General features: G+C 43.2%; 1 protein-coding gene across 4 annotated transcripts in view; it reads right to left on the reverse strand.

Moving 5' to 3' along the window:
• CDC7 (cell division cycle 7) overlaps positions 1-18782 on the reverse strand; it is a 55347-nt gene that overhangs the window by 26811 nt on the left and 9754 nt on the right. For 2 of the 4 annotated variants that reach the window (XM_054036466.1, XM_054036469.1), the window contains exons 1-2: positions 4602-4667; positions 315-415 (exon numbers count right to left, since the gene is read on the reverse strand). In XM_054036466.1, the coding sequence (XP_053892441.1) occupies positions 315-408 (94 nt within the window). In that variant the 5' untranslated portion in view covers positions 409-415; positions 4602-4667. Of the gene's footprint in view, positions 1-314; positions 416-4354; positions 4427-4601; positions 4668-18782 lie in introns of those variants that run through there. The other 2 variants (XM_054036468.1, XM_054036467.1) reach the window with 2 other exon arrangements.

Here is an 18782-nt window from a genome sequence, read left to right on the forward strand (position 1 = left end):
CAAGCTCAGGACATAATTTTAGAATATATTATAATAGTAACAAATTTCATAGCACTATTCTTTTACAATTCACTGATCCTATTAGAATACTGCAACTACATACTGGGCAGAAACAAGCCTGGAAATATCAATTCAAAGCCCCTGAACATTGAACTTTTTGTTAAAGCTTTTCCTCTCGAATCTTGTTACATGTATTCTTCGTGTAACAGGATCTTATCCAATACATATATACAGTAGTGGAGAGTCTAAAGTGAAGGGGAAGAGAAACATGGCAACAACATTTTAATCAACGGCCTCTGCTCTAAAATACATACCTGACAACTTGCTGTTCTTTTCATGTTTCCTACAGAAATTTTCAGCCTGCAAAGGAGGTTGTTCATCTCGATAAGCGTTCAAGGATGCTTCCATCACAAAACTAACAAAGTAAAATACAAGGTCTATGAGGACAATGACTAATGTGGTCTAAGAGAGAATGCCTTAGGCCTGCTTGCTCCCATTCTCCCTCCACAAGATTAAGGGAGAGGACATTAAGTTTGGGAAGTCCCTTACAATCCACTGATAGTGAAATCCCTCCCACAATCTCAGAGAGTGGGAGACTAACACAAATCAAATCCTCATCAATAGCAAGGGAGGAAGCTGAACATTAATATGCAAATCATTCCCTTCCATCCCCAGAGTGTTTCTTCACTAACACATAGCATTACCCTTCTCCCAAATCCTTCTTTAGAAGGAAGAGAAACACTAACGCACAAAAATCCATATGTACGCCAGGATCTACAGAAAGAACATAAGAACTGCCATACTGGGTCAGACCAAAGGTCCATCTAGCCCAGTATTCTGTCTTCTGACCGTGGCCAATGCCAGGTGCCCCAGAGGGAATGAACAGAACAGGTAATCATCAAGTGATCCATTCCCTGTTGCTGGTTTCCAGCTTGTGGCAAACAGAGGGGGAGCAAGTAACACATTAATCAACAAAAATCCTGTTACAGAATGTAACAGCAAAAATACAGAAGGAAATGAGTGACAAATCAAAATTCTCCATCCCCAAAAATGAAATAAACTGTTTTAATCTATCTCCTTCTAGATTTTGGGGAGACTGAAACTCTGTGGCATATTAGGATACACAACTGAGGTTGTGTCTACACTGCCACTTTCAGCACTAAAACTTTAGTCATTCAGGGGTGTGAAAAAACACACCTCTGAGCAACAAAAGTTTTAGCACTGAAAAGTGCCAGTATAGACAGTGCCGCGTCTTCTGGCGAAGAAGCTATCACCCCTTATTCGGGATGGTTATATATATATATATTTTTTTAATCTTGGGAGAGCTCTCGCCCAGCGATAAAAAGTGACTACACTGCCCACGTCACAGCGCTGCAAGGTGGGCAGCATAGACATACTCTGAGAAACTGGTAGGGCTACTTGGTGAAGTAAAACAAGACAAACACAGACTCTTGGATATGGGAAAACAAACACTGTTACTAATATTCCAAAGAGTGCTACCAGGCCCACCTATTATTAAGGTTGCCAGATGCTTCCCATAATAAGACCCTGTTTTCAGTTTATATCTTTGCCAAATTTTAGCTGTTTGGACTGAAATTTTCTATGCCAGGTGTTTGCCTCAGGCTGATGTTTTCTGGAAAATGCCAGCCAATGCAGTTCAGCCATTTCTAAGAGCAAGGCTGTGGATAAAATACATTATTTTCTCAATGTTAAATGTTGGTGACTTTTTCTTTAAAAATTTCTAGTGTCCCCATGCTTTGCAGCCGGACTTGAAATCTGGCAGGGCCTTTGTATCAGGGATGTGCCTTTTGCTGTCTCAGTGAAAGTCTGCCCACATTTGGCCACTGTTGGAATTTGCACATGGTCACTAAAGACATCTTAGATTTTAGCACCTAAATTCCCTGAAGCTTTCATCTGCACCAGACATGCTCCAGCCCAGCGCTGAGCAGGACTTTCCCTGCAATTGCAGCTCTTGGCTGCTGCAGGTCATGCCAGGTTGGAGCACATGAACTGAGAGCAGGACAAGGATCCCATCCCTCTGCACTGAGGGAACATCCCTCCCCACTGGATGAGGAAGATGCATGATTTGAATGCAAATGAAACAGCTGGACCGAGGTGTGGGGAGTAGATTGGGACAAGGTGGGAGGAGGGGGAGTTGGGGCAGGTTGAAGGAGATTGGGGACATGTGGGACAGGAAGAGGGGTGACAGATATGAGGAGGAGCCAGAGAAGAACTGGGACAAGGTGTGGGGGGGATGCAACAAAGTGGGTGGGGAAGCTGAGATTGGATGAGTCTGGGGACTGGGAGCCAGTAGGGATAGGGAACATTGGAGGGGGGGGGGGCAGATCAGATGAGGTGCCAGGAGTAAGTAGGGGGAACTGAAACTGGTGGGGCAAGAAAACTGGGGACAAGGAGCTGTTGTCGGGTGGGGGGGGAGAAGAAACTGGAAACAGACACCCAAGAAGACAGAGTTGGCAGGGCGGGGGGTTGAGACTGCAACTTTTCTGGGTAAAGAGACTGGGATGAGAAGTCTGAGGATTGGAGACTATCAGGAGAATGGGACTGAGATGAGGATTTATGGGTGGGGCACAGACAGGGCTGGGACAGGCAGAGGTTGAAAGAGATGAGGCAGAAGGGATCATGTTTGGAGGAAAGAAGAATCTGGGCCAGTGCTCACTAGAGTACACTGCCCTCTTGAGCCTGGAATGGAACACAGGATTCCTGAGTGCCATCACTCCTTTGCTGTCAACAAACATCTGTGAAACAAAATGGCGAAGTTTTCCATCCTCGTCTAGCACTGCTCCATATAGAGGACAACCTACTACCACTCCTACCAGTTACTCCATTAGCTCAAGAGGTAATTTCCTTATTTAGCACCCTGGGAAATTACACATATTTACATTTAAAGAACATTACTGTGGTTGCAAGATCAAGCACTCAAAAGTTAGGAAATACCTAAATTAAGATTGCGTGTGCTACTTTAATTAGGCACTGTTGTGCATATGCATTATGACATAGTTCTTTAATTACATGATCACTTTCTAAGAAATAAAATATGTGGGAACAGAGAGAATCCTTAGAGAATCAGTAACCCCTTTAGAAGGGTCAACTCATCTCTGGCTCAAAACTGAGGAATAAGCACTGCAAAAAACACTGAAATGCCACAAAATTCCCTTGATACTGCTTTGCCCTACACCAAACTACAATAAACAGGATATCATCTTTTTAGTGCTTGGCATATCACAAACAAGATATGCAGGCACAATTCTGATAATTATTGCACAATTCTGCTAATGCTTTAAGTTGATATTATTTCACATTTTCCCATACTAAGCAAATAAGCCTTCTCTTACAGTACAAAGTGTATAAATCTTATCTCCATAATCAGTGTTTGAGCAACAATACGTCAGTACTTCTAGATAAAAGAAAAACATGTGAGAGTTGTCAAAGCAGGTTAACTTTACAAGGTAGCTCCCTTGTAGCATCACTCCTGGTCAAATACATGCTTTCCACTGCATTTAAACTGCAGCCGGAATGCATAAATATTAAAAACTGAGCATAAGCTACCTTAAACTTTGTCATTTAGTTTGTACATGATGTGCAAACTATTTCTCAAACGACTGAGCAAAAATGCTGTCCAATAGCTATACAGAAAATTTAGTATTCTACTTTTTTCTGAAGAAATAAAACATATTGTCATGTTTTCTAAGATTTATTGAATAAATAAAAGGGGAAGTGGCTCTTTAGGCTAAGACTTCTTAATATTGATATTGATTAGGTTTAGAACAAAAAGTGAGGCTAGTTTGCCAAAACTGGTATTCAAAAGGCTTCTGCTCCTCAACAGATATTGCCCAAAAGAAATGGCCATCAAAATGCTTATCACTGTGCAGAGGAGAACCCAAGTGCAGGGTTATGTGGAAGAAGTGTACAAGTTACACATTAGTGAGGTTGGGACCAAGAAAGAGAGACGAGACTCTCGAGAGAACAAGGGAGGGGAGAGCGTCTGGCTGTGTGTATGTAGGAGGCGCGGATTGCAAATTACAGCAGCGAGGGCTCCCCCGAAACTCAGCCTCCATCCCCGACGCCCTGCGCGAAGCAGGTGACCAGTCCGCACGTTGGCCCCGCTCCTTCCGGCGTTTCACCCGCAAGCTGCAGAGCTGTGCACGCCCCTCAGCGAGCACTGTCGGGCCCTAGGCACGGGGAGGCGGGAGCCGACAGGTCAGTACTTTGAAACCGAGCTGAGGGCCGGGCCAGCGGGCCAAGAACGGACTGAGAGCGACCGGCTCCAGCGCCCGAATGGGCCCCTTAGGGCCAAAGCCCAGGAGCCACAGGCCGGCGGGGGCTGGAAACTTACAGGCAGCTCCGAACAGAAGCGCCCCGTCCCTCCCCGAGCCGGGGAGCCAGCCAGGCCAGTGGAGGCAGGCCGCGCCGGGCGCTCGGCGGGAAAGCTGCCCTGAGAGAGGAGGCGCCCCCAAACCGCGCTCAGCCCTGGCGGTGGGGCGGCCCATTAAACGCCATTCAGCGACAGCCCGTGGCGGGAACCCGGCCGGGGTACGTGAGGTGGGGGCCGGGGGGGGGGTTGGAATCTCCCACTCACTCACAGGCAGAGCAGCAGCGGCGGCGGCCGGTTCCAGGGCTCCAAGAGTGCGGTTTTTGCCTGATGCCGCCTTTTGCAGACAGCTCCACGGCGGCCAATCCTAGCGTTCGTTAGAAACGATAGGGGAATTCACCAATAGCAACCCTTCCAAGAAAACAGTGCTTTCATTGGCCAACGGGCGGGGGAAGGGTAGGGGGTATCACCGCACAAGGGGTGTGGCCAGTTCTTAGTGCTAGACCTTTGGGAGCTGGCAGTTCCGGAGCTATTAGCCAGGTTACAAATGCGCCCCACTTTGCGCCGGGCAAGGAGAGGTTGTGAGGGGCTCCGGACACTACAGCTTGTGTGTGACTAGACTCAGTTGGGCCTGTGTGTCCTGGCTTAGGTTATCATTTCAGAAGCAGAGCCCCTGTAGAAATGCTGTTGTACCTTAGAAAGAAAATGAGGTACCCTCCGCTTTCGTGGTAGAAACTACTACTAGCAGCGCATGATACAATAACACTGAGAACAATTTTTACTCTGGAGTTACAACGAACGATATGGTGTTAAACTGTTTCTGCACTGGTTAGGTTACTAAATAAACTGGACATTATTGATTACCTAAGTGCAACATGTTGAAGTGAAAATGTTCCTCAGCTTTTTTAACTGTTCTCTTTGGGTCAACTTCTGCACACATTTACAGTCTCTGTAATCCCCCTGAAGTCAAGGGATTGCATCTTGTAAGGGCTCTTTTACACAAGGCAGAAGCTCAGTGTGGAATAGCTGTTCAGTGTTACTAAATAGCTATTCCGCACTAACTCCCTGTGTGGATACTTTTATTCCACACACTTTGGAAGTAGATTAATTTAAATCATAAAAGGGCTCTTGGTACAGAATAAGATCTACAACCTATCCTGGAAAACCATCCCCTATTCTCACAGGCCTTGGGAGGCAGGCCAATCCTCGCTTACAGACAGCCCCACAACCTGAAGCAAATATTCACCAGCAACTACACACTACACCACAGAAACACTAACCCAGGAACCAATCCCTGTAACACACCCTGTTGCCTTTTCTGTCCCCATATCTACTCTAGCGACACCGTCATAGGCCCCAACCACACCAGCCACACCACACAGGCTCATTCACCTGCTCGTCTGTGATATATGCCATCATGTGCCAGCAGTGCCCCTCTGCCATGTACATTGGCCAAACCAGACAATCTCTACGTAAAAGGATGAATGGACACAGATCAAACATCAGGAATGGTAACACACAAAAGCCAGTAGGAGAACACTTCAATCTCCCTGGACATTCAATAACAGATTTAAAAGTAGCCATTCTTCAACAAAAAAAACTTCAAAAACAGACTTCAAAGAGAAACTGCAGAGCTACAATTCATTTGCAAACTTAACACCATCAGTTTGGGCTTGAATAGGGACTGGGAGTATCTGGCTCACTACAAAAGCAATTTTCCCTCTCTGGTATTGACACCTCCTCATCAATTATTGGGAGTGGACCACATCCACCCTGACTAATTGACCTTCAACATTGGTTCTCCACTTTTAAGGTAACTCTCTGCTCTTCATGTGCCAATATATATTTATGCCTGTATCTATAATTTTCACTGCAGGCATCTTAAGAAGTGGGTGTTTCACCCATGAAAGCTTATGCCCAAATAAATCTGTTAGTCTTTAAGGTGCCACCGGACGCCGCATTGTTTTTGTGGATACAGACTAACACAGCTACCACTCTGATAGAATAAGAGTGTCCACATAGGGCATTAGTACAGAATAGCTATTGTGCTTTAAATTCACATCCTAGCTATTTCAAAGTAACTTCCCTATGAATCAGAAACATTGGTCTTGCTGAGAATTAGCTCTCCAGCAGTTGTGTACATAAATCTCCTATTCCCCAGAAAGTGAAATATAAGATTCTGTTTATTAAGCATTCCATACTGAGAATGTTAACTTTATCCATTGTTAAACTTATGCAAAGATTAAAGCTTTCAATGTTCTAAAGGGAACCCTGTAGCATGGCTATTATATTATATTAAGCTTACACTGAAATTAAGAAGGAAGATGCTAACTCAGGGCCAAATTTTACCATCTTTATTATGGTTGAGTAGTATTTTTCTCTATAGATAGTCCCTATGCAGTTTGAGGAGTGAGAGGATGTAAAGGTGGCTTTAAACCACTTTTGCACCCCCCAGTTTTGGACCAGCTGCTTTAACCTGCACAAGCTGCTAGCAGCCCCAAAGGGCCATTACAGCAGCCAGAGATCAATGTGAAAAGTATAGAGTAAGAAGCATTAAATCACAATCTGAACTAAGGATGAAAGTAGTCAAGAGCAGATTATAGGACAAATTAAGAAAATGAGGAATGACATGAGGAAAATTCACAGGCCAAATTCTGTTCTTGTTAACCCCTGTAATCCATAGAAGTTAGTGGTGTTGAACAGGTGTGAGTGAAACTAGGTTTTGTCCCAATGTTTAAGTGCTTTAATTTTAATAGATTAAATATGACATTAATTTAGAATCATGTTGCTTATTAAAAGAATCCACCTATATTTGTTTCTGAGGGGTGTAATATCACACCACAGTTTATTTTTAAAAAGTAATATTTGTCAAAAAATACTTCCTTATCATCACTATCTGATCATTTGCAAATCTACCTCTGTACTCCAGACCTGTCTCCTTCTGTCCAATCCAGATTCTCAGCCTTTATCTCTGATATCCCTTCCTGGATGACTTGCCAACAAACAAAATGGTTAAATTACCATGGCCAAAATTAAGCTCCTTATTTTCTCTCATAAATCCTCTCTACTCTCCATTTTTCTCTGTCATTGACATTAAGGATACCTTTTTCCTTGCCACTCAGTCTCATAACCTGGGAGTCATCTTGAATTCCTCCCTCTCACTCTACCTTCCCCTCTAAGGCTGCATCCAAATGTTACTGTTTCTTCTTCCACCTGTTCTTAAAGATCTGACCATTCCACTCTGTCCCAACACCTAAACCTCTCCTTCATGCCCTGATCATCTTCCATCTTGATTACTGTAACATGTCCCTCTCCATCATCCCTGACACTCACATCATCTCCTCTGAGTGCCTCCTGAATTCAGCAGCTGAAACTATCTCCCTTGCTCATTGACCTCACCCTTGTCACTCTCTCTCTTAAAATCTCTCCATTACATCAAATTTAAACTTCTTTTACCCACCTCGAAGACCCATCTCTCTATGTATCTGACATTGTCTCTTATGTTACCACCACCTTCTTTTGCTCTGCCAAGGCTGCAAGACTTGATGTCCCTCATCTCTTTCTCTCTAGCAAATATTTTGGTAACTTTTTGCTTGCTCTCTCTTATGTATGGACTCCCTCTACTTAACCAACACCTCTAGTCATTTTGAATACTTCCTGAAAATTTCCTTCTTTTGCGATATTTATAATAAGTGAGTCAATTATATTTATTTATCTTCCATATAGTTAGATACATATAGTATAGACCACTCCCACCAGATCTTCTCAATGCCTGCCCAACCTCCAGCTTTACCTCTTATCTGGATGGAACCCAGGAGTTAGAGAGGGGAAACAGAGAAAAGCGCAGCTCTCTCTCTCTTGTGCTAAAACTAGAGGGAAGCTCCCTCCCCACTCAGGGTGTGATAGGTAAGGGTATGTCCACACAGCAAAGAAAAACTCATGGCTGGCCTGTGCCAGCTGTCTAAAGCTTACGGGGCTCAGCTGCAGGGCTATTTCATTGCTGTGTAGACTTCTGGGGTCAGGCTGGAGCCTGAGCTCTGGGACCCTCACACCTCGTAGGGTCCTAGAGCCTGGGCTCCGGCCCGAGCCCAGACATCTACATACAGCAATGAAACAGCCCTGTAAATCCAAGACCCGTGAGTCCAAGTCAGCTGGCATGGGTCAGCCACGGGTGTCTAGTTGCTGTGTAGAAATAGCCTAACAAGCCCCCAGAGCTCCCCTTCTCCTTAGCTGGTGCAGTAAGAGCGCCGTCTTCTGTTTCAATCTACTTTAATCTCTGAGCTTCAGCCAGTTCCCTCAATTCTATCTGTCTACCTTAGCTGGGGACTAGGAAAAAAAGAAATTGCAACCATTCAGATCTGATGAAGAAGGCAGCATGTTGAATGCTCTGCAGTCCAAACTGCTCCACTGTCTGCTCCAGTGGCCTCATGTACATGATGAACATGAGAGGTGACAAGCCAGAACCATATGGAACCTTGCTTAAAAGAACCCTTGAGACAGGTGAGCAATTGCCGAAAACAACCTCTGGGATCTCTCCAAGAGGAAAGAATGAAGCTACTGAAAAGTAATTGTGTCCACCACTGCAGAGTCTGCAGGTGGGTTAACAATGTCTTGGGGCTGCTGACAGGTCTAAAAGAATCAGCACTGACAATGGACCATGCCTGGGGACTGATAATCTGCTAGTTTAACTGGTGAAGCCTCTACTCTACTCTACTCAGGCCTAAAATCTTCTGAATAGATTTTCCTTGAAAGATAATTGACAAATTTATCTGACACTTACAGGTACAAGAGTCTGTCATCCCCCTGTATTGCCAAGAGCTCCTGCCCATAAGTTAGAATTGTCTTTGTGTAGGTTGTCCTTGTCCTAGCAGTCTTTGCAAAATTACAGTTTTATAGCACAGCACTTCATTGTCCAGTAAGAAACATTGTTCAGTCTTTATCACCCTGAAACTCAAATGTTACAAGCAACATATCACTTGCTCTTAATTCCCCTTTTTGGTTTTGAACTATTGTTCTGTGGTAAGTGTTGCCTCTCTTTAACATTATGATGAGACAAATCACTTCAAGTTCCTCACTCATCAACAGTCATCAACTCAACTCATCACTTTTTTTCCTTAAAAAGCATGAGACTTTTACAAAACAATAAAAGTTTTGAGATTTTTATTTGCATTCGGATCTTGCACCATTAAGTTACATTTAGATTACATTTTCATGTTTTTCCCTATAACCATGAGGGCTAGAAAATTTCTTTTTTATTTAAATGAAAACTGAGATTTTAAGTAATCACTTGAATGTAAGAGTGAGCGCTTTAAGAAAAACACCAAATGTCACAAGACTCATGATAAAATTACCAAATTTGGCAATACTGTATCAGACCTCGTATAACACATACCCAGATGTGGTGATGACTATGCAGGCCAGCATTTTCCAGTCTAGGGGTTGCTATACCCAGGTGGATGGTGAATGGTTAGTCATCCTATCTCAGCAAAATTTCCAGTAACTAGCAGTAACTAGCACCCAGGCAGAGTGAGTTGAAGGTAGACAAGGAGAAGCTCTAAGGCAGTCATGTGGAACAGTTTGGATCACTTGGTACACTGGGCCCATTCAAACAAAATGTGTTTTAATATAGCCAAATGCAAAGTTATACAGCTAGGAACAAGGAGGCATGCTATACCTACAGAATGGGGGACTGTATGCTGGACAGCAGTAACTCGGAAAAAGATTTATGGGTCATAATTCATGAGCTCCCAGTGTAATGCTGTGGCAAAAAGGGCTAATGCAATCCCTGGATGTATAAACAGCAGAGTAAGTGATTTTGCCTCTGTATACAGCAATGGTCAGGCCAATATTGGAATACTGCTTACAGTTCTGGTGTCCACATTTTAAAAAAAGATGTTGAAAAATTGGAGAGGGAGCAGCAAAAGGGCTGGAGAAAATGCCCTTCAGTGAGAGACTTACAGCACTCAATCTGTTCAGTTTATCAAAAAGAAGATTGAGAGATAACTGGGTTACAGTGTATAAGTACCTTCATGAGAAGAAGATACTGGGTACTAAGGAGCTCTTTAATCTAGGAGAGAAAGGGATAACAATGGCTGAAAGCTGAAACTAGACAAATTCAAATGATAAATTCATTACAAATTTTTAAAAGTGAGAACAATTAATCATTGGACAAAACTACCAAAGGAACTGGTGGAGTTTCCCTTTCTTGATGTCTTCAAATCAAGAGTGAATGCCTTTCTGGAAGATATGCTTTAACCAGACATAAGTACAACTTTAGTCTCACACAAGTTATTGGGCTTAATATAGGGGTAACTGGGTGAAATTTAATGGCCTGTGATATACCGGAGGACAGACTAGATGATCTGATGGTCCATTCCGGCCTTAAATTCTATTAATTCTCTTGCAGCCAACCCTGCTTCAGTTTCTCATACCTTGCCTGTACTGTCCATTTCTCACCCCTCCACCTTACTTGCACTGCACTCTGTTACAGAGAAGTGCCACTTGAAGATGGTGAGAAACCAGCTGTCCTGACTCCATAGCTGAACTGTTCACATTGCTCGGCCAACTGTTCAACACCTAATAGAGCTTCCCTGGAAGAGAGACTAGTGCAAAATGGTGAGGGGAGAGATGTAACGGAACTAGCATCTGCCACCACCGCACCATCCCCTAGACAGTACTGCAACAACCTTTCCAGCCATCATCACCCAGGCTATATGCAAAATGGTGAGGGGAGAGATGTAACGGAACTAGCATCTGCCACCACCGCACCATCCCCTAGACAGTACTGCAACAACCTTTCCAGCCATCATCACCCCATGCCCCACCCAGTATCAACCATTCCCCCGTCAGCTGCCACCCACCAGAACTCCCTCCTCCCCCCCAGCTAAAACCAACCAGGGTTTATTTCTGACTCCACTCTTGCAATCTTTTGTGATTACACATGATTATGGATGTCAATGCAAATGACTGTGAGACTAAGGCTAGGTCTACACTATGGGGGAGGGGAGGAGTCAACCTAAGATACGCAACTTCAGCTACGTGAATAGTGTAGCTGAAGTTGCGTATTTTAGGTCGACTTACCTGGCTGTGAGGATGGCGGCGAGTCGACCGCTGCCACTCCCCCGTCAACTCCGCTTCCGCCTCTCGCTGCGGTGGAGTTCCGGAGTCGATGGCAGAGCGATCGAGGATCGATTTTATCGCGTCTACACTAGACATGATAAATTGATCCCCGATAGATTGATTGCTACCCGCCGATCCAGCGGGTAGTGAAGACGTGCCCTAAATCTGTGACAAGACTTGACCTGAAGTCATGCAGATGGTGCGGGGGAGGGAGGAAACTGTTTGGGAGGAAGACTTTTGAGAGACTCTGGAGGAAGCACAATTAAAGCCTTGCCAGCAGGCACCAATCTATCTTCAGTAATTTGAACACTTCTTTTAAATATTGCTGCAACGTTTTCTAATACCCTTGGAAAGTTTACTGAGTATACTGTGCTTGAGCCAAATAGGGTTGCATTCATGTAATTAAAGGCAAAAATTGGCCACTTGTGCACATTTTCTAAGTGTTTCTCCTTTTTTCCCTAACTGTATTTTATCTCTTCTTGAGACATCTGTTTGAACCCACAGAGTTGCAATTTCCTTTGTTATTTGTTCTCCAGATTTTCCCAATACATCTATCACTTTTCTCATTGCCAAACTTTCTGTTTCTGTTCCCCTAATAGATTTGTGGATAGCACCTAGCTCTTGCTTCAATATCTGACATAGGGCTGAATCTGGTAACCTTATTCACTTGAGTAATTTCATTGTCAATGGGAATACTCGCACATGTACAGGGAGCAAGATTTGGCTCCTCAGTCGTACTTTTGTAATAAAAGCTAAAATGAGATTTTAGGAAACTGCAACTTATTACCTTAATATTTATGACACTGTCAAGATTGCACTGTAAAAATTCATATTATTTAATTCTCCACTCTGACACTAAAGCATCATTTCATTTATATGCAAATAAGAATATATTCTACTGCTGTTTCTCCATTGCAGAAACTGTTTGAATTATTCACAGTTTATTAATAAAGCTGCATAAATACGTATTTTTTCCACTCAATTGGTAGTAGCCATGGAGAGAATCTGTAAATCAGACTTTTGTTGTTATGAGCTTCATAACAAATATGAAGATTTATGGAGTACATAATTAGATGTCCTGTGATTGTAAGGGAAATAGTGAATCATCTAGATGAAATACTCTTTTCTTTATTCCTTTCTCCTTGGTAGAGGAATTTTTGGAAAATGGACTATAAAAATTAACAAAGTTATACAAACTGCTCGTGAAAAATAAGATACCATTTAAATGTCATTTCCAACAGTATGTGATGAAATAATTGTATTTAACCTCTCCCACTTCACAGTCTGTCTAGAATAAGAAATGCAGTTCTAGGATATAAATATTATGATTTGTATAAATGATTGTTTTTATACCAAATTCTGATTTTTAAAATGAATACAGGCTTGATCCTACAAGGTGCTCAGCACTCTGGCCCTAACCCAGCAAAGCACGGAAGCATGTGCTTAACTTTAAATAAGTGAGTAGCCTTACTAAAGATATTGTGTGCTGGTGTTAGCAGCAACTCCTAGCTGGGGAACATGCTAGATCTGCTTAGAGGAGCAGCAAAAGGCAATCTATAGTGATATTCCCTGAACCCATTTTGAGGAATACTATACTGGCTGGTAGAATTACTGTTGCAGAGCATGTTCTGGGAAGTGTTAGCTACACAAACGTGCTACAAATAACACAAACCCGTAATGCTGGACAGAGTAGAATTTAGTCCTGAATATGTGTAGGGTAATGCAGAGTTCATTATCAGATGTTTAGAATTATGAAGTCCTTCAAAAACAGTGACTCTTGTGTCTTCTTGTATAGCTACTTGTTTTTAATTTAAATGCGAATTTAATTTTAAAGTAGGTCTACTCACTACTTCTCTTTTTTGGAGAACCAGCCTTATTTTGCTGGTCTAACTTTCACTTCTAAAATTTAATTAAATAAACTTTAAAAAAAATAAAGTTTGGTGATAAGAACTTGTTTCTGGAAAGACTCTCAAAACTTATGTCTGAGGCTATTAGCTGAAATCCTTTGACAAAAGTAGAATGCTACTACCATTACTCTGAGACTAAGTAACTATTATATGGCCTATTTGTAAACTGTGATCAAAACACAAAATGGAGCAACCATAACACTTATTTAGGATGCCTTTTGACAGCATCATATTACAGATTGGTCATCTTTTAAATTCTACAGAATATTTATTATGGTATGACATTTCTATTTGCAAATGGATTAAAATTTTAACTCTTAGGACAATTATGATGCTTTGTTTGGGTAAAAGAGACACTGGTGATATGGTTTATAGGTAAAGAAGTACTTCTGTTCCTCAGAAACATGAGTGAGCAAATTTTCTTCATATTTAATCTCATGGGTACCCCTGCTCATTCTCCAAAACACTGGCCAAAATTTGCAAACTCTGATGTCTAAATTAGGAACCTATATAAAAATGTAGTACCTAAATAAATAGCTTCATATTCAGAGGCTGAGCACAACAGAAAATCAGGCTGCTAATTTGGTTACCTAAGCATAGGTTTTCATGCCTAATTAGGCAGACAAAGTTGAAAATGTTGTTCACTCTTCTATCATCAGTAGGGCTTTTTCTCACGGAAGCACTAGCTATCCATTGGCCATAAAAAAATTGAGATATGTGCTGAAGCACTTTGTCTTCTCTTCCAGAGAGCAGGAATTATAAAGGCACTTTTGAAATCAGGTCTCTTTTATGGTATCTCAGTTAAGCCAATAGTTTGGCTTGATTGTGATGTTGTAGAAATAATTCTTAAACTTGGACTTAAAATGTTTGTTTACATGTTTGCATTTATGAAAAGCAGTGGATAATGTACACTGGAAAAGCACTATCTAAATTGTTTATTAATGAAGTGGAGTGCACATTTGATATAGGGTGACCAGATGTCCCAATTTTATAGGGACAGTCCCAATATTTGGGGCTTTGTCTTATATAGGTGCCAATTACCTCCCATCCCGATTTTTCACCCTTGCTATCTGGTCACCCTAATTTGATATTACATTCAGAGGACAACTTTCTCCGGTTAGTAGTTGTGGTGCATTTTCATTTAGGAGGTGGTTTGGGGAGGTTCGGGGGCGGGGGGGGAGCGAGGGGGAGGGATGGGAGGAGGGAAATTGTTTGATTCTATTTCTCTACGCTCATCTTTTTTGCAGGTATTAAAATGAAAAATGGATTCACTGCTGTGCTATGTTGGTGATAATATGAAATGATAGTGAAAGAAATTTCCTAATTACCTAATGTTAGAAAAGATAGCATCTCATTTTGAATTGGTATAGGACAATACTGTAAGCTTTTATGTGCCAGATCATATCAGATTGTCCTAAAGTTATGCCTGTGCAGAACCATATCACCTTTGAGGGAGTTCTGGGAAGGATTGTATCTCAGGACACACTTCTTGGAGCTCTGCAGGGCTTGTGCTGGTGCAGAGGGATGCAGGGTAGGATTGCCAGACATCTGGTTTTCGACTGGAATGCCCGGTTGAAAAGGGACCCTGGCAACTCCGGTCAGCACCCCTGACCAGGCCGTTATAAGTTCGGTCGGCGGTCCAACAGGGTTGGCTCCTTGCCCTGCTCTTGTTCTGCACGGCTCCCAGAAGTGGCCGGCATGTCCAAATCCTAGGTGCAGGGGCCAGGGAGGCTCCGCATGCTGGCCCCACCCCAAGCACCGTCCCCACAGCTCCCATTCGCTGAGAACCGTGGCCAGTGGGAGCTGTGAGGGCAGAGCCTGCGGATGCGGGCAGCACGCAGAGTCCCCTGGCCCCTGCAGCTAGGAGTTGGACATTTCAGTCACGTCCGGGAGCTGCGCAGAACCAGGGCAGGCAAGGAGCCTGCCTTAGCCCCGCTGCACTGCTGACCACGAGCAGCCTGAGGTAAGCGCCGCCCAACCAGAGCCCGCACTCCAAACCCCTCTCGCACCCCAACCCCCAACCCAGGTTGGAACCCCCTCCTGCACCCAAACACCCTCCTGGAGCCTGCATCCCACACCCCCTCTCACACCTCAACCCCCTGCCATAGCCTGAAGCCCACTCCTGCACCCCAAACCGCTCATCCCCAGCCCCACCCCAGAGCCCACACCCCCAGCTGGAGCCCTCACCCCCTCCTGCACCCCAATCCCCTGCCCCAGACCGGTGAAAGTGAGTGAGGTGGGGGAGATACGGAGGGAGGGGGGTGGAGTGAGCAGGGGCATGGGCTCAGTGAAGGGCGAGGCAGGGGGCGGGGCAAGGGTGTTCAATTTTATGTGATTAGAAAGCTGGCAATCCTAATGCAGGAGCATGCTCCTGGCTCTTTCCTGTTATGCCCTGCCCATAGTGGCAGTAGGAGAAGCAGTCTCTGTGTTTTGAGGTTGTGGTGGACTGTTCACAAGGAATGCAGTGCTAGGCAAAAGGCATTTCTTTGTAACTTCTTTCCTTCTGTGATAAGGCACGTTCTGTCTTTAGACCTCTGTGACTTCATAAATAAAATTAGGGCTATGCTTCTCTTTATAGTCAAAATGTGAGTAAGGGCCACAATCTGCAGAAATTTACTACAAAAATTGGATGCACAAGTTATATTTAAGGCACTATATAAATTATTAATTATACATGGCATACCACCCAGTCAGAAGTAAAAAACTACAGTAATAGGCAGTGTCTATAGCTTGAAAACAAACATTAAAAGAGCCCCAAACTTCAGATTCCCTGAGCTCAATCACTGCTCCCATAGGAAACCCATAGGATGGGAGAAAGCCTGCAAGAAACTCCATGTTTGCCTGGCATAGTTTTGTTCCTTCCCAATCTCCCCTGAAGGGGGTAAGATTTCCAACCTCAGTCTGTTGCAGAGAGACCAGAAATCAGGCTGCAAACACATTGACCCAAAGTATCTAGTGTGGATAGTTAGCTCCTCCCCAGACCATCCTTTTTCTTTCATTACCTGCCTCGCCAACCCACAGAGGTCAGCCACAAAGTATGCCTGCAAAGGGGCTGCCATGATTTTGCAAGGAGGGGAGAGCATGAGTAGAGACACCTCTTGGTTCCATGCTGCCCTTCCCAATTCTGCTAGCTTTAGCTCTTTGCTACCTGCACTGGCAAACAGGAACATCTGCCTACTTAATCAGGAGCATGAGGAGCATCTAGAGTAGAGAGCAGGGGCATTTATAAATGTGAAGTCAATGTTGAGCCCTCAATCCCCATCATTTGTTAATGTCCCTCTATGAGTAGAAATCTACTCAGATTATATATGCCACACTGAGATGCCAATTTCTGCTCTGAGCCACAGGAACTTGCTATCTATTTTCTGTAGTAATTTATATTGTGGTTTTTTTCAGCATAGCATGTAGTACATTGGCTTTTGCCTGATTCCTCCCACCTTTACTCAGACCACAACCCCATTTTGGGAGTTTGTGAATCTCTTTCATATTCTCTGTGGGAAACAATTTTAGTGCTCTGATTTGGTATGGCAGCATTCCAGGTAGAAAGTTTTGGCTTGCACAGGGTTTTTCAGGCAGGATTTGTATAAGTTCCGATGCTTTCTTCACTTTGTGGTATGCAAAACACAGGAACATATGGCCCAAACTATATAAATGTGTGAACTATTCTGCAACTGTTTCTCATTATACAGATAAAATATAAACATGGTAAGCAAACTGAGATGATAGAGGCTGGGGTCAGGAATACTGTAGGGGTTCAAGAAAGCAACAAATGTCAGGCAATTATCTGTGAAAATTTAAATGTTTCTGTCCAATATATTTCCAAGACATCTCATTTTAAAAAGACAATTATAAAGAAAATTAATATATTTCATAAATTATTTGGGGAAGGTACTCTTATTGTTCTGCCTGACTGGAAATGGATTAAGCCAATGTAACTGAGAGCTGAATAAATCTGGCTCTAGAGCAGTGGTTCCCAAACTGGGGTTCGTGAAATGTTACAGGGGGTTCTTGGGGAAAAATTCCCTAATGGCAGACAGAGCTGTCCCTACGGACCCCAGGCAGCACTGGGCCAGCAGCCCAGAGCCCCTGGACTTCTAAGAGCTAAGCAGATCAAAGCAAGCATATCTATCACACTCAGGAGATTTAAACTTCAAGACTCCTTATAAGCAATGGAAAGGGATGTGGACATTTTTTGCTATTTTTAAAATTAAATAGGCAGCTAGTATTGTTTTAAAAATTATTATGAAGAACAAGTTTAAGCTTTGTTGTAACGTGCATTGTTTGCCTGGACTGCTCAATACCTGAATGCTTGTGTAGGAGGAACTCTTTGAGTTGGCTTCTTAAATACCTTCATGCTGTTTCACATCTGATACTCCTTGATGAAACATAGGAGCCTTGTTGTATAACAGGCTTATTCAAAGTGATACAAGCTACAAAAGTGAGATCTTGGAAGAGTGTCGCCGTTTTCATAATGTAATAAAAATACTGTAATGATAAATAATAATTAATAAATAGTGTAATAAGCATGTCATAAAAACAAATTTCTTATTTTCAAGATCACTGCTTTTACTGTTTATACTCGGGTAAAGGAGAAAATCCCTGGAAATATTCATTTTTAGGAGGGAGTTCGCGAGACTAGACATTTTAGTGAAAGGGGTTCACAGGTTGTTAAAGTTTGGGAACCACTGCTCTAGGGCTTTATTTGTATTTAGTTCATGAGGGTAGTATGCCATCTAGTGGCAAGTAGATATATTTTCTTAAAAAGAGATGCTGATATGTTTACTAATTATTTTGGCTGTGAAACTGATACACATATAGGGGCAGTGTTAGTCCATGGCACTTTTATTACACGGTGACCTATTACAAACATCCCTCCCTCTCCCTCTATGTTTACTGTATTTTGTAAGAGAAAGTAAGAGGGATAAGGCATGGGAGAAAAAAATATTTTCTCATGAGATTTGAAAGCTGATCGAGAACAGATGGGATGAGGAGATATAGGAAGGCAATTTCAGATGGCAGGAGCAGCAGATGAGAAGGTTCTCACCCTGTGATGGAGTGTTCACCCCACACAAAGTAGAGCAGATTGAAATGTTGATGGATGATGGGGCCCAACTGAGAAGGGACAGGAGGGGCTGGTATAAAGCCAGGAAGTTGGCAGTAGAAAAGGGATTACGGAAGAAGTTGTCTGCAGTTATTCCCTGGGAAGAGGGAGTTTGATCTGAGAGAGAGTGGGAGCCAGAAGCTGTAGGAAGGAATCCAGGGAAAGAGCAACAGGGTCTCAGGGAAAGCAGACCACAGTTGCCAGGTAAAGGGTCCATGGACTGGAACCCGGAGTAGTGGGCAGACCTGGGTTCCTTTACCAGCCACTGGGGAAGTGGCACAGAGCAGGCAGTAGAGTATAGACAGTTGTCCAGTGAGACTTTGGT

The sequence above is a fragment of the Malaclemys terrapin genome, chromosome 8, assembly GCF_027887155.1.
Source record: "Malaclemys terrapin pileata isolate rMalTer1 chromosome 8, rMalTer1.hap1, whole genome shotgun sequence".
Taxonomy (NCBI): domain Eukaryota; kingdom Metazoa; phylum Chordata; order Testudines; family Emydidae; genus Malaclemys; species Malaclemys terrapin.